At 39.8% G+C, this 13839-nt stretch overlaps 1 protein-coding gene across 1 annotated transcript in view; it reads left to right on the forward strand.

Annotated features, from left to right (window-relative positions):
* The window catches only part of STS (steroid sulfatase), a 470812-nt gene that overhangs the window by 203460 nt on the left and 253513 nt on the right, over window positions 1–13839 (forward strand). Inside the window, exon 6 of the mRNA XM_077294724.1 lies at window positions 3711–3847. Coding sequence (XP_077150839.1) covers window positions 3711–3847 — 137 coding nt within the window. The remainder of the gene's footprint in view (window positions 1–3710; window positions 3848–13839) is intronic.

Below are 13839 nucleotides of genomic sequence, written 5' to 3' on the forward strand. Positions count from 1 at the left end.
CACCACCTTCCTGCACATTGACCTATGCAGAGGCCATAGGAATATTCTTATGATTCTAAAATTTCATCTCATTTGAACTGAGGAAAGTGCGGATGTTACATCTATAATATACATGCTGAAATGCACCCATGTTATGAGCATATGAAAATTGCTCTTATAAAAGTGTGGATTTACTAGAAATTTCAAAAGACTGATTACCACTGTAATACAGCATAAATGGTGTTCATTATTTTACTTTCAATATACAGTAGTTTACATATTACTCCAAAAAACCTTTATCACTATAAGGTGATACTTCAATTTACATAGTTCAACACTGATTTTAGAAATTAATCTAGAAACAAGAAGTGTGAAAAACAAAATGTATATTAAAATATATTTTTATTGGTATCAAAAAATTGACAGAGTAAGAGTTAAACAATAAGGTGCCTCAAGACATAAGATGATGCAGACACAGTAAATAGCACAAGGGCTTCAAGTTAGACACTGACACGCGTTTCGCCTTGCTTCTTCTGGGGGCATGTGAAGAAGCAAGGCAAAACGTGCGTCGGCTTGAGGGACACAGCCTGTATTCTACTGTTGATGTTTTAAGTACTCTCATTTAGGAAAATTACTACCATATATACTGTTATTTTTTACACCCTGCACTTTCTATCCGGAGGCTTATGACTTCTAATCTACATTTGAATGTTGCATTTGCATTTTAGTTCTTATATCTACACATTTTATATAAGTAATTCTCCATGGTGGCTGTCTACTTTAGTTATATGTGATAATATATTTGGTATTGGTTGTTTGTACTATACTCAGCGAGATATATACTTAACAGTGCCGCCATGAATATTATGCCATTCAAGTAGAAAGTTTTTCACACAAACAATCATTAAGCATAGGCAAGCAGATTTTTTCTATGTAAATAATTATTAATTTCATAATTTATGCCTCTATCTGTTTATATGATATGATACGTATTATCAACTGGTAAGAGTCTAACTTGAAGACATTGATCTATTTACTGTGGCTGTGTCCACTTATGTCTTGAGGGACATTCTATTTTTATTCTTACTCTTTGTCATTTTATACCAATAAAAATATAATTTTTTAATATACAGTACATCTTGTTTTTCACACTTCTTGATTCAGGATTCATTTCTAAAATCAGTGTTGAGCTATTTCAATATACAGTAGTCTAATTTTTTTTTCTAATGAATTGATATTGCTATTTATTCCTTGACATTTTCTATTATTGAAACAAAATCTCCAATTTACTGATATGTAGAATTTTTTTATTTAGTTAGCATGGTTTAGCAATGTCAGCCTTGGGTACTAATGGTCCACCAGTAACGTTGATTCTGGGGGCCCACTTTTCAGCTAAATGCAAATATTATTGGCCAGGGATGGAGTAGGTGGAATATGCTGTGTGGGTTGTAGGCACTTCTATGTAATTTCTATGTAATTTCAGCTTATGCTTTCATAAAAAAATACAATAGGTAGTTTGTAAAATATATGTGATGCTGCTTTTGTCTGTATATCATGCATCAGTGCTAAGCACCGCTCTTGTGGGGGGTCCACCGAGGAATTAACTTTTTCCACTATGGACCAGTCCTAGCCTGTTCTTGATAAATATGTTTACGTAGAAGAGCTGACTTATGATCTAAATCTTTTAACATATACATAGTAACATAGTTAGCAATGCCAAAAAAAGACTTTTGTCCATCCAGTTCAGCCTATATTCCATCACAATAAATCCCCAGATCTACGTCCTTCTAAAGAACCTAATAACTAAAAGATACAATATTGTTATGCTCCAGGAAGACATCCTGGCCTCTCTTGAACCCCTCGACTGAGTTCGCCATCACCACCTCCTCAGGCAAGCAATTCCAGATTCTCACTGCCCTAACAGTAAAGAATTCTCTTCTATGTTGGTGGGAAAACCTTCTCTCCTCTGGATGCAGAGAATGCCCCCTTGTGACCGTCACCTTCCTTGGTATAAACAGCTCCTCGGAGAGATGTTTGCATTGTCCCCTTATATACTTATACATGGTTATTAGATCGTCCCTCAGTCGTCTTTTTTCTAGACTAAATAATCCTAATTTTGCTAATCTCTCTGCGTATTGTAGTTCCCCCATCTCCTTTAGTAATTTTGTTGCCCTCCTTTGTACTCGCTCTAGTTCCATTATATCCTTCCTGAGCATCGGTGCCCAAAACTGTACACAGTACTCCATGTGCGGTCTAACTAGGGATTTGTACGGAGGCTATATAATGTTCTCACCATGTGTATCCAGACCTCTTTTAATGCACCCCATTACCCTGTTTGCCTTGGCAACCACTGCCTGACACTGGCTTCTCCAGGTAAGTTTATCATTAACTAGGATTCCCAAGTTCTTTTCGATGTCAGATTTGCCCATTGGTTTCCCATTCAGTGTGTAAAGGTGATATTGATTCCGTCTTCCTATGTGTATAACCTTACATTTATCATTGTTAAACATCATCTGCCACCACTCGGCCCAAGTTTCCAACACATCCAAATCCATCTGTAGCAGAATACTATCTTCTCTTGTATTGACTGCTCTAAATTGTTTTGTATCATCTGCAAATATCGATATTTTACTGTGTAAACCTTCTACCAGATCGTTAATAAATATGTTGAAGAGAATAGGTCCCAACACCGACTCCTGCCTTACCTCACTTGTCACAGCGACCCAGTTAGAGAATATACCATTTATTACCACCCTCTGCTTTCTATCATTAGGCTAGTTACTTTATCACTAAGCCAGTTACTTTTCTTAATCAATGATAATCTTAATATACTATACCTTCCCGTTCTAGTGATCAAGCTTCAACCTGTTCATACATTGTGATGAACTGTAAGCGTCGAGCTATTAGCATCACCTTACAATACATCGATCAACAGGATTTTCCACGTGTGGCTTTAACCTGTGAAGTGTTAAAGTGGTAGAAGTCTATTGAAAATCTGAAGTTCCTAAAGAATCATAACATTCATCTCTGTTTTACAAGTCCTCAAATACCAAAGTCACGATTCTCCAAAAATAGAATCCACTTTGTATTTATTTTGATGCAATCCCAATAGTTTACATATACAGTGGGGAAAAAACTATTTAGTCAGCCACCAATTGTGCAAGTTCTCCCACTTAAAAAGATGAGAGAGGCCTATAATGGACATCATACGTAGACCGCAACTATGACAGTTAAAATGAGAAAACAAATCCAGAAAATTATCTTGTCTGATTTGGTAAGATTTATTTTGCAAATTATGGTGGAAAATAAGTATTTGGTCATTAACAAAAGTTCATCTCAATATTTTGTTATATATCCTTTGTTGGCAATGACAGAGGTCAAACGTTTTCTGTAAGTCTTCACAAGGTTGGCACACTCTGTTGGTGGTATGTTGGCCCATTTCTCCATGCAGATCTCCTCTAAAGCACTGATGTTTTGGGAATATCGCTGGGCAACACGGAAGTTTTTCTGTGCGTTTGAGATATGGAGACTGGCTAGGCCACTCCAGGACCTTCGTATGCTTCTTACGAATACACTCCTTTGTTGCCCTGGTAAATACTTTTTTCCCCACTTTAGAGCTTGCAGCCATCTTCTAAACTAATTGCTCCATTGTATTTATCATTTTGCAATATTACGTGATCTATATTTTGCTTAATATTAATAAAATACAGAATTATTATTTTTTCTTACAGAAACCAAAACAAGCCCTTCCTTTTATTTATGTCATACATTCAAGTACACACAGCTCTTTATGCTTCTGTTGAATTTAAAGGTAAAAGCAGACATGGCATCTATGGGGATGCTGTTGAAGAAGTGGACTGGAGTGTAGGTAAGTTCACATTTATCTAGCAGTATGAAACTTAGATATAAGAAATGTTGTAAAGTTGAATTAACAAATTAGATGATGATAATTGTGTTGTTTTTTTTTTAAATGTATATGTGATACAGCTCTTTGTAGTTTTTAATGTTTTAACAAATGAAAAAATTAAAAAAAAAATGTGGGATATGACCGAATGAATTTGATTACTCTCTACTATCCTGCTGTTTTCAACACTATAAAAATAGCTTTCAGCACTGGTATATTATAATAATGGAGAACTTAACTGGTCAAGGCCCAGGGCTCGGGGGCAGCCACCGCCCAATTGCCAAGAATATTATCATAGGTGTCACTGATAGGGTCCTAAAGAAGGCTTTCTGCTCCCTGATTTACATTCACATCTTATGGATGCAGATTTTGCATATAGCAGCAGTGCTGCAGGTTTGCTTTTCTCGTATCACTGGCAGACACCTTCTTTTGTGATTCAGGGAGTGCAATAATGTAATTCAGTAGAAACATTGGCAGAAAAGGCCAATACCTGGGATTATCAGAAGTAGAGTAATAATAATAATAATAATAATAATCTTCGTGAGTAGTATATTATATACATTATGTAATTTCATTTAATCAAATTTATTTTTTATTAACCCCTTCATGACCCAGCCTATTTTGGCCTTAATGACCTTGCCGTTTTTTGCAATTCTGACCAGTGTCCCTTTATGAGGTAATAACTCAGGAACGTTTCAACGGATCCTAGCGAGTCTGAGATTCTTTTTTTGTGACATATTGGGCTTCATGGTAGTGGTAAATTTAGGTTGATAATTTCTGAGTTTATTTGTGAAAAAAACGGAAATTTGGCAAAAATTGTGAAAATTTCGCAATTTTCACATTTTGAATTTTTATTCTGTTAAACCAGAGAGTTATGTGACACAAAATAGTTAATAAATAACATTTCCCACATGTCTACTTTACATCAGCACAATTTTGGAAACAATTTTTTTTTTTTGCTAGGAAGTTATAAGGGTTAAAATTTGACCAGTGATTTCTCATTTTTACAACAAAATTTACAAAACCATTTTTTTTAGGGACCACATTACATTTGAAGTCAGTTTGAGGGTTCTATATGGCTGAAAATACCCAAAAGTGACACCATTCTAAAAACTGCACCCCTCAAGGTGCTCAAAACCACATGCAAGAAGTTTATTAACCCTTCAGGTGTTTCACAGCAGCAGAAGCAACATGGAAGTAAAAAATGAACATTTAACTTTTTAGTCACAAAAATGATCTTTTAGCGAAAATTTTTTTATTTTCCCAAGGGTAAAAGGAGAAAATGGACCACGAACATTGTTGTCCAATTTGTCCTGAGTACGCTGATACCTCATATGTGGGGGTAAACCACTGTTTGGGCGCACAGCAGGGCTCGGAATGGAAGGAGTGCCATTTGACTTTTTCAATGAAAAATTGGCTCCAGTTTGGAGAGCCCCCGTGTGCCTAAACATTGGAGCTCCCCCACAAGTGACCCCATTTTGGAAACTAGACCCCCCAAGGAACTTATCTAGAAGCATAGTGAGCACTTTAAACCCCCAGGTGCTTCACAAATTGATCCGTAAAAATGAAACAGTACTTTTTTTCACAAAAAAATTATTTTAGCCTCAGTTTTTTCATTTTCACATGGGCAACAGGATAAAATGGATCCTAAAATTTGTTGAACAATTTCTCCTGAGTACACCGATACCTCACATGTGGGGGTAAACCACTGTTTGGGCACATGGTAAGGCTCGGAAGGGAAGGAGTGCCATTTGACTTTTTGAATGAAAAATTATCTCCATCGCTAGCAGACACCATGTCACGTTTGGAGAGCCCCTGTGTGCCTAAACATTGGAGCTCCCCCACAAGTGACCCCATTTTGGAAACTAGACCCCCCAAGGAACTTATCTAGAAGCATAGTGAGCACTTTAAACCCCCAGGTGCTTCACAAATTGATCCGTAAAAATGAAAAAGTACTTTTTTTTCACACAAAATTTTTTTAGCCTCAATTTTTTCATTTTCGCATGGGCAACAGGATAAAATGGATCCGAAAATTTGTTGGGCAATTTCTCCTGAGTACGTCGATACCTCATATGTGGGGGTAAACCACTGTTTGGGCGCAACGCAGGGCTCGGAAGGGAAGGCACGCCATTTGGCTTTTTGAATGGAAAATTAGCTCCAATCATTAGCAGACACCATGTCGCGTTTGGAGAGCCCCTGTGTGCCTAAACATTGGAGCTCCCACACAAGTGACCCCATTTTGGAAACTAGACCCCCCAAGGAACTTATCTAGAAGCATAGTGAGCACTTTGAACCCCCAAGTGCTTCACAGAAGTTTATAACGCAGAGCCGTGAAAATAAAAAATAATTTTTCTTTTCTCAAAAATGATATTTTAGCCCACAATTTTTTATTTTCCCAAGGGTAACAGGAGAAATTGGACCCCAAAGTTGTTGTCCAGTTTCTCCTGAGTACGCTGATACCCCATATGTGGGGGTAAACCACTGTTTTGGCACACGTCGGGGTTTGGAAGGGAAGTAGTGACGTTTTGAAATGCAGACTTTGATGGAATGCTTTGCGGGCGTCAGGTTGCGTTTGCAGAGCCCCTGATGTGCCTAAACAGTAGGAACGCCCCACAAGTGACTCCATTTTGGAAACTAGATCCCCAAGGGAACTTATCTAGATGTGTGGTGATCACTTTGAACCCCCAAGTGCTTCACAGAAGTTTATAACGCAGAGCTGTGAAAATAATAAATGTGTTTCCTTTCCTCAAAAATATTTTTTTAGCCCAGAATTTTTTATTTTTGCAAGGGTAACAGGAGAAATTTGACCCCAGAAGTTCTTGTCCAGTTTCTCCTGAGTACGCTGATACCCCATATGTGGGGGTAAACCACTGTTTGGGCACATGCCGGGGCTCGGAAGGGAAGTAGTGACGTTTTGGAATGCAGACTTTGATGGAATGGTCTGCGGGCATCATGTTACGTTTGCAGAGCCCCTGATATGCCTAAACAGTAGAAACCCCCACAAGTGACCAAATTTTGGAAACTAGACCCCCCAAGGAACTTATCTAGATGTGTGTTGAGCACGTTCAACCCCCAAGAGCTTCACAGAAGTTTTCAACGCAGGGCCGTGAAAATAAAAAATCATTTTTCTTTCCTCAAAAAAGATGTTTTAGCAAGCAATTTTTTATTTTCACAAGGGTAACAGGAGAAATTGGGCCCCAATATTTGTTGACCAGTTTGTTGTGAGTGTGCTGGTACCCCATATGTGGGGGTAAACCACTGTTTGGGCGCACGTCAGGGCTCGGAAGGGAAGTAGTGACATTTGAAATGCAGACTTTGATGGAATGGTCTGCGGGCATCATGTTGCATTTGCAGAGCCCCTGATGTGCCTAAATAGTAGAAACACCCCACAAGTGACCCCATTTTGGAAACTAGACCCCCGAAGGATCTTATCTAGATGTGTGGTGAGCACTTTCAACCCCCAAGTGCTTCACAGAAGTTAATAACGCAGAGCCGTGAAAATAAAAAATAATTGTTCTTTCCTCAAAAATTATGTTTTAGCAAGTAATTTTTTATTTTTGCAAGGGTAACAGGAGAAATTGGACCCCAACAGTTGTTGCCCAGTTTGTCCTGAGTACGCTGGTACCCCAAATGTGGGGGTACACCACTGTTTGGGCGCACGTCGGGGCTTGGAAGGGAGGGAGCACCATTTGACTTTTTGAACGCAAGATTGGCTGGAATCAATGGTGGCGCCATGTTGCGTTTGGAGACCCCTGATGTGCCTAAACAGTGGAAACCCCTCAATTCTAACTTCAACACTAACCCCAACACACACCTAATCCTAATCCCAACTGTAGCCATAACCCTAATCACAACCCTAACCCCAACACACCCCTAACCACAACCCTAACCCCAACACACCCGTAACCCTAATTCCAACCCTAACCCTAATCCTAACCCTAATCCCAACCCTAACCCTAATCCCAACCCTAACCACAACTGTAACCCCAACACACCCCTAACCCTATCCGTAACCCTAACCACAAGCCTAATCTTAACCCTATTTCCAACCCTAGCCCTAATTCCAACCCTAACTCTAATTCCAACCCTAACCCTAAGGCTACGTGCCGACATTGCGGATTCGTGTGAGATTTTTCCGCACGATTTTTGAAAAATCTGCAGGTAAAAGGCACTGCGTTTTACCTGCGGATTTACAGCAGATTTCCAGTGTTTTTTTTGTGCGGATTTCACCTGCGGATTCCTATTGAGGAACAGGTGTAAAACGCTGCGGAATCCTCACAAAGAATTGACATGCTGCGGAAAATACAACGCAGCGTTTCTGCACGGAATTTTCCGCACCATGGGCACAGCGGATTTGGTTTTCCATAGGTGTACATGGTACTGTAAACCTGATGGAAAACTGCTACGAATTCGCAGCGGCCAATCCGCTGCGGATCCGCAGCCAATCCGCTGCGGATCTGCGGCCAATCCGCTGCGGATCCGCAGTCAATCCGCTGCGGATCCACAGCCAAATCCGCACTGTGTGCACATGCCATAACCCTAACCCTACCCCTAACCCTACCCCTAACCCTAACCCTAACCCTAGTTCTAACTCTAGTTCTAACCCTAACCCTAGTGGAAAAAGAAAAAAAAAATATTTTCTTTATTTTATTATTGTCCCTACCTATGGGGGTGATAAAGGGGGAGTTTATTTATTTATTTTTTATTTTGATCGCTGTGATAGAACCTACCACAGCGATCAAAATGTACTTTGTAATGAATCTGCCGGCCGGCAGATTCGGCGGGCGCACTGCGCATGCGCCCGCCATTTTGGAAGATGGCGGCGCTCAGGGAGAAGACGGACCGACTTCGGGAGGCTCGGTAAGTATGAGGGGGTGGTGGGGGGGTGGATCGGAGCACAGGGGGGGAAATCGGAGGACGGGGGGAGCGGACAGGGGGACGGAGGGGGGTACCGGACAGAACGGAGGACTGGGGAGGAGATCGGGGGCGGTGGGGGGGGGGGCAGAACATGATTTCCAGCCATGGCAGATGCTATTGCAGCATCGGCCATGGCTGGATTGCAATATTTCACCATTTTCATAGGTGAAATATTGCAAATTGCTCTGATTGGCTGTTGCACTTTCAACAGCCAATCAGAGCGATCGTAGCCACGTGGGGGCAAAGCCACCCCCCCTGGGCTGAAGTACAACTCCCCCTGTCCCTGCAGATCGGGTGAAATAGGAGTTAACCCTTTCACCCGATCTGCAGAGACGCGATCATTCCATGACGCCACATAGGCGTCACAGGTCGGATTGGCACCGACTTTCATGACGCCTACGTGGCGTCAAAGGTCGGGAAGGGGTTAATATTGTGTATAATGAATTTGAAGTGGAAGAAAACAGTCCTTGATAAATTCTTGGGGAGACACAGTAGGTAATAAAGTAGTGGGGGAGTGGACAATGAATTTGGAGGGGAAAGGAGACACCAGATAGAAAAGAACTGAATTAATGAAATTTACTCAGATTTCACTGAGGTTTAGGGGGTAAGGTTTCTCCTTGTGGAGAGTGACATACCAGCTCTGGCTTGTCAACGTAAGGAGGCTTATTCGCCATGCAATGCTCCTCTGGGAAATTTAATATGCAAATTACCTCTTCAGAGAGAAAAAGGACTTGAACTCTATAGCGCCACCTGTTGGTAGTAGTCCTCTTTCTCTCTGAAGAGGCAATTTGCATATCAGATTTCACTGGTAAGTCATTGGATGAAAATATTTATTCTGTATTTACAATGTATGGTTTGCCTGTGGGACTCATCATTTTCTTGCTGAAAGGTGACCCCCAGACTTTGTGACCCCAAAAAGAGTGACCCCCCCAGACTTCTCTCTACAATCTGCTGCTCCAGAACTCTCTACATTTGACTTTTTCTTTGAGATCCTTTGGCTCATTTATGACTACGCTGACCATATAGCAGAAACTTAAATATCATACATATGCCAAGGGTGAAGTACGGCTGGTGAATATTAAACTGTGCTTCAGTACTATGCATCTCACAATTCATTGCGATGCTATCGGGGACTTAAAATTTATTGTAGAGTGAGAGAAGAGTCGATAAGGTGCATAGGACACTTTATAATGAACTGAAAGGAGGGAGAACAGTATTTCAGGGACTTGTAATGAATTGCGAGGTGGCGGGGGATGTTCAGTACCTGATAGTGTCTTCTCCCACCCACAAAATCATTATGCTGCTATCAAGTACTTACAGTATAATGAATGATTGAGACACAGGACAGGGACTAAGGCTACGTGCACATGTTCAGGCTTTGCAGGAGAAAATTCTTCTGCATATCCTAATGTGTTGGCAGAAAGAAAGTTGCATAAAATACAATTATTTTCTTTCCACATTTTCGCCATGCTTTTGTTGTGTGATTTCCCCATTAGTACAGGTGAAATACGCTGCAAGAATTGACATTATGCAGACTTTAATCTGCTGCAAATCTGCAATGAAAAAATAAGCATCGTGTGCATGAGACTTCAGGGATCTCATTCACTTTGCTTGTACTGTGAAACCTAGCATTTTTTCCGTGTGCACATAGCCTTACAGTTAATTGGGGAAAGTCACAGATGGAATAATTTATATTATTGGGTGGTGGAGATTATAGTTAATGAGGGACACAGTGCTGTTTATCACATTATATTTTTAATAGTGCGTGGCTAATAATATATTAATGGTGAGCTGCATATCTGTTTTCGAGGGGAGACACATATATATACAATGTATGTGAGATGTTGACATGAAGGTGGACCAGTCCATCAGCTCCTCCATTAGAAAAGAAACTTTCCCATGCTCCTTTAGCCATCATGGCGTTATATATCTAAAAAGAGAGAACGGTATGTAATAAAAAACAGGGTTCTATATAATCTGACATGTAAGGGGTGGAACTACTCATAGCAAGAGAAGGCACTATGTAGTAAGAGAAGGCACTATGTAATAAGAGAAAGCAAGACAGCAATATACATAATAAAGGAGGCTATGCAATAAACATACATGTATGTGTATGTGTGTGTGGCTGTGTGTATGTATATATATATATATATATATATATATATATATATATATATATATATATATATATATATATACAGTATATACACACACACAGATGCTTCTAACAAAATTAGAATATCATCAAAAAATTTATTTATTTCAGCTCTTCGATGCAAAAAGTAAAACTCATACATTATATAGAGTCATTACAAGTGTTTATTTCTGTTAATGTTGGTGATTATGGCTTATAGGCAATGAAAACCAAAATGTTATTATCTCAGTAAATTGGACTATTTTATATCACCAGCTTGAAAAATGATTTTAAAATCCAAAATGTTGGCCTACTGAAATGTATGTTCAGTAAATGCACTCAATACTTGGTCAGTGCTCCTTTTGTATCAGTTACTGAATCAATGAGGCGTGGCATGGAGGTGATCAGCCTGTTGTCATGACTCATTTTGTGGAAGTCATGACAGCTCTGGGTCTGCTCTAATTTAAATATGGTTTTTACTTTTGGGCCAGCAAGGGTTAATGTCAGTTTACTTGCTGCAGCTGCTGAGTTTGCTGGTCAGCTGATGTGGGTGGTGACTACTACAGTATAGTGTAGCTATAGTATGCAAACATGGAACATATGAAATTGGAATTACATTGCTGCTTTAGAAAATAAGTTTCAAATATTGATTCTCAGAGCATAAATTGGCCAATTCATGTGTGTCCAACAGCCATCAGCAAGGTGATTTTCTTTGCTGGCAACCCAACCTAATATGAAACCTTTCCTAGACTGATAGACTACAAATTTTATGGGTGGGTAGGAGCAAGCTGTGATTAAAACCATCATTAACTAGTGGGTGGAGAGCTCAGCCAGAAGATCTGTGTATACAAATATCAAAGACTGACCGTCAATTAAAAACAGAAAGCCAGGTGTGAACACATGCAAGCTAAGAGAGCCACTTCCATATTTAACCCCTTAGTGACAGAGCCAATTTGGTACTTAATGACCGAGCCAATTTTTACAATTCTGACCACTGTCACTTTATGAGGTTATAACTCTGGAACGCTTTATCGGATCCCGCTGATTCTGAGATTGTTTTTTCGTGACATGTTGTACTTCAAGTTAGTGGTAACATTTCTTCGATATTACTTGCGATTATTTATGAAAAAAATGGAAATATGGCGAAAATTTTTAAAATTTTGCAATTTTCAAACTTTGTATTTTTATGCCCTTAAATCAGAGAGATATGTCACAAAAAATAGTTAATAAATAACATTTCTCACATGTCTGCTTTACATCAGCACAATTTTGGAAACAATTTTTTTTTTTGTTAGGGAGTTATAAGGGTTAAAAGTTGACCAGCAATTTCTCATTTTTACAACACCATGTTTTTTTTAGGGACCACATCACCTTTGAAGTGATTTTGAGGGGTCTATATGATAGAAAATAACCAAGTGTGACACCATTCTAAAAACTGCACCCCTCAAGCTGCTCAAAACCACATTCAAGAAGTTTATTAACCCTTTACGTACTTCACAGGAACTAAAACAATGTGGAAGAAAAAAATTAACATTTTACTTTTTTTTGCAAACATTTTACTTCAGAACCATTTTTTTTAATTTTCACAAGTGTAAAAACAGAAATTTAACCACAAATTTTGTTGTGCAATTTTTCCTGAGTACGCCGATACCCCATATGTGGAGGTAAACCACTGTTTGGGCGCACCGCAGAGCTTGGAAGTGAAGGAGCACCGTTTGACTGTTTCAATGCAGAATTGGCTGGAATTGAGATCGGACGCCATGTCGCGTTTGGAGAGCCCCTAATGTGCCTAAACAGTGGAAACCCCCCACAAGTGACACCATTTTGGAAACTAGACCCCCCAAGGAACTTATCTAGATGTGTGGTGAGCACTTTGAACCCCCAAGTGCTTCACAGAAGTTTATAACGTAGAGCCGTGAAAATAAAAAATCGCATTTGTTTTCACAAAAATGATTTTTTCGCCCACAAATTCTTATTTTCACAAGGGTAACAGGAGAAATTAGACCACAAAAGTTGTTGTGCAATTTCTCCTGAGTACGTCGATACCCCATATGTGGAGGTAAACCACTGTTTGGGCGCACCGCAGAGCTTGGAAGTGAAGGAGCACCGTTTGACTTTTTCAATGCAGAATTGGCTGGAATTGAGATCGGATGCCATGTCGCGTTTGGAGAGTCCCTGATGTACCTAAACAGTAGAGACCCCCCACATATGACACCATTTTGGAAACTAGACCCCTTAAGGAACTTATCTAGATGTGTGGTGAGCACTTTAAACCCCCAGGTGCTTCACAGAAGTTTATAACGTAGAGCCGTGAAAATAAAAAATCTCATTTTTTCTACAAAAATGATCTTTTTGCCCCCAAATTTTTATTTTCACAAGGGTAACAGGAGAAATTAGACCACAAAAGTTGTTGTGCAATTTCTCCTGAGTACGTCGATACCCCATATATGGGGGTAAACCACTGTTTGGGCGCACCGCAGAGCTTGGAAGAGAAGGAGTGTCGTTTTACTTTTTCAATGTAGAATTGGCTGGAATTGAGATCGGACGCCATGTCACGTTTGGAGAGCCGCTGATGTGCCTAAACAGTAGAGACCCCCCACATATGACACCATTTTGGAAACTAGACCCCTTAAGGAACTTATCTAGATGTGTGGTGAGCACTTTAAACCCCCAGGTGCTTCACAGAAGTTTATAACGTAGAGCCGTGAAAATAAAAAAATCGCATTTTTTCTACAAAAATGATCTTTTTGCCTCCAAATTTTTATTTTACCAAGGGTAACAGGAGAAAATGGACCCCAGAAGCTGTTGTACAATTTGTCTTGAGTACGCCGACACCCCATATGTGGGGGTAAACCACTGTTTGGGCGCATGGCTGAGCTCGGAAGCAAAGGAGCGCCATTTGACT

This window comes from Ranitomeya variabilis, chromosome 3 (genome assembly GCF_051348905.1).
Source record: "Ranitomeya variabilis isolate aRanVar5 chromosome 3, aRanVar5.hap1, whole genome shotgun sequence".
Taxonomy (NCBI): Eukaryota; Metazoa; Chordata; class Amphibia; order Anura; family Dendrobatidae; genus Ranitomeya; species Ranitomeya variabilis.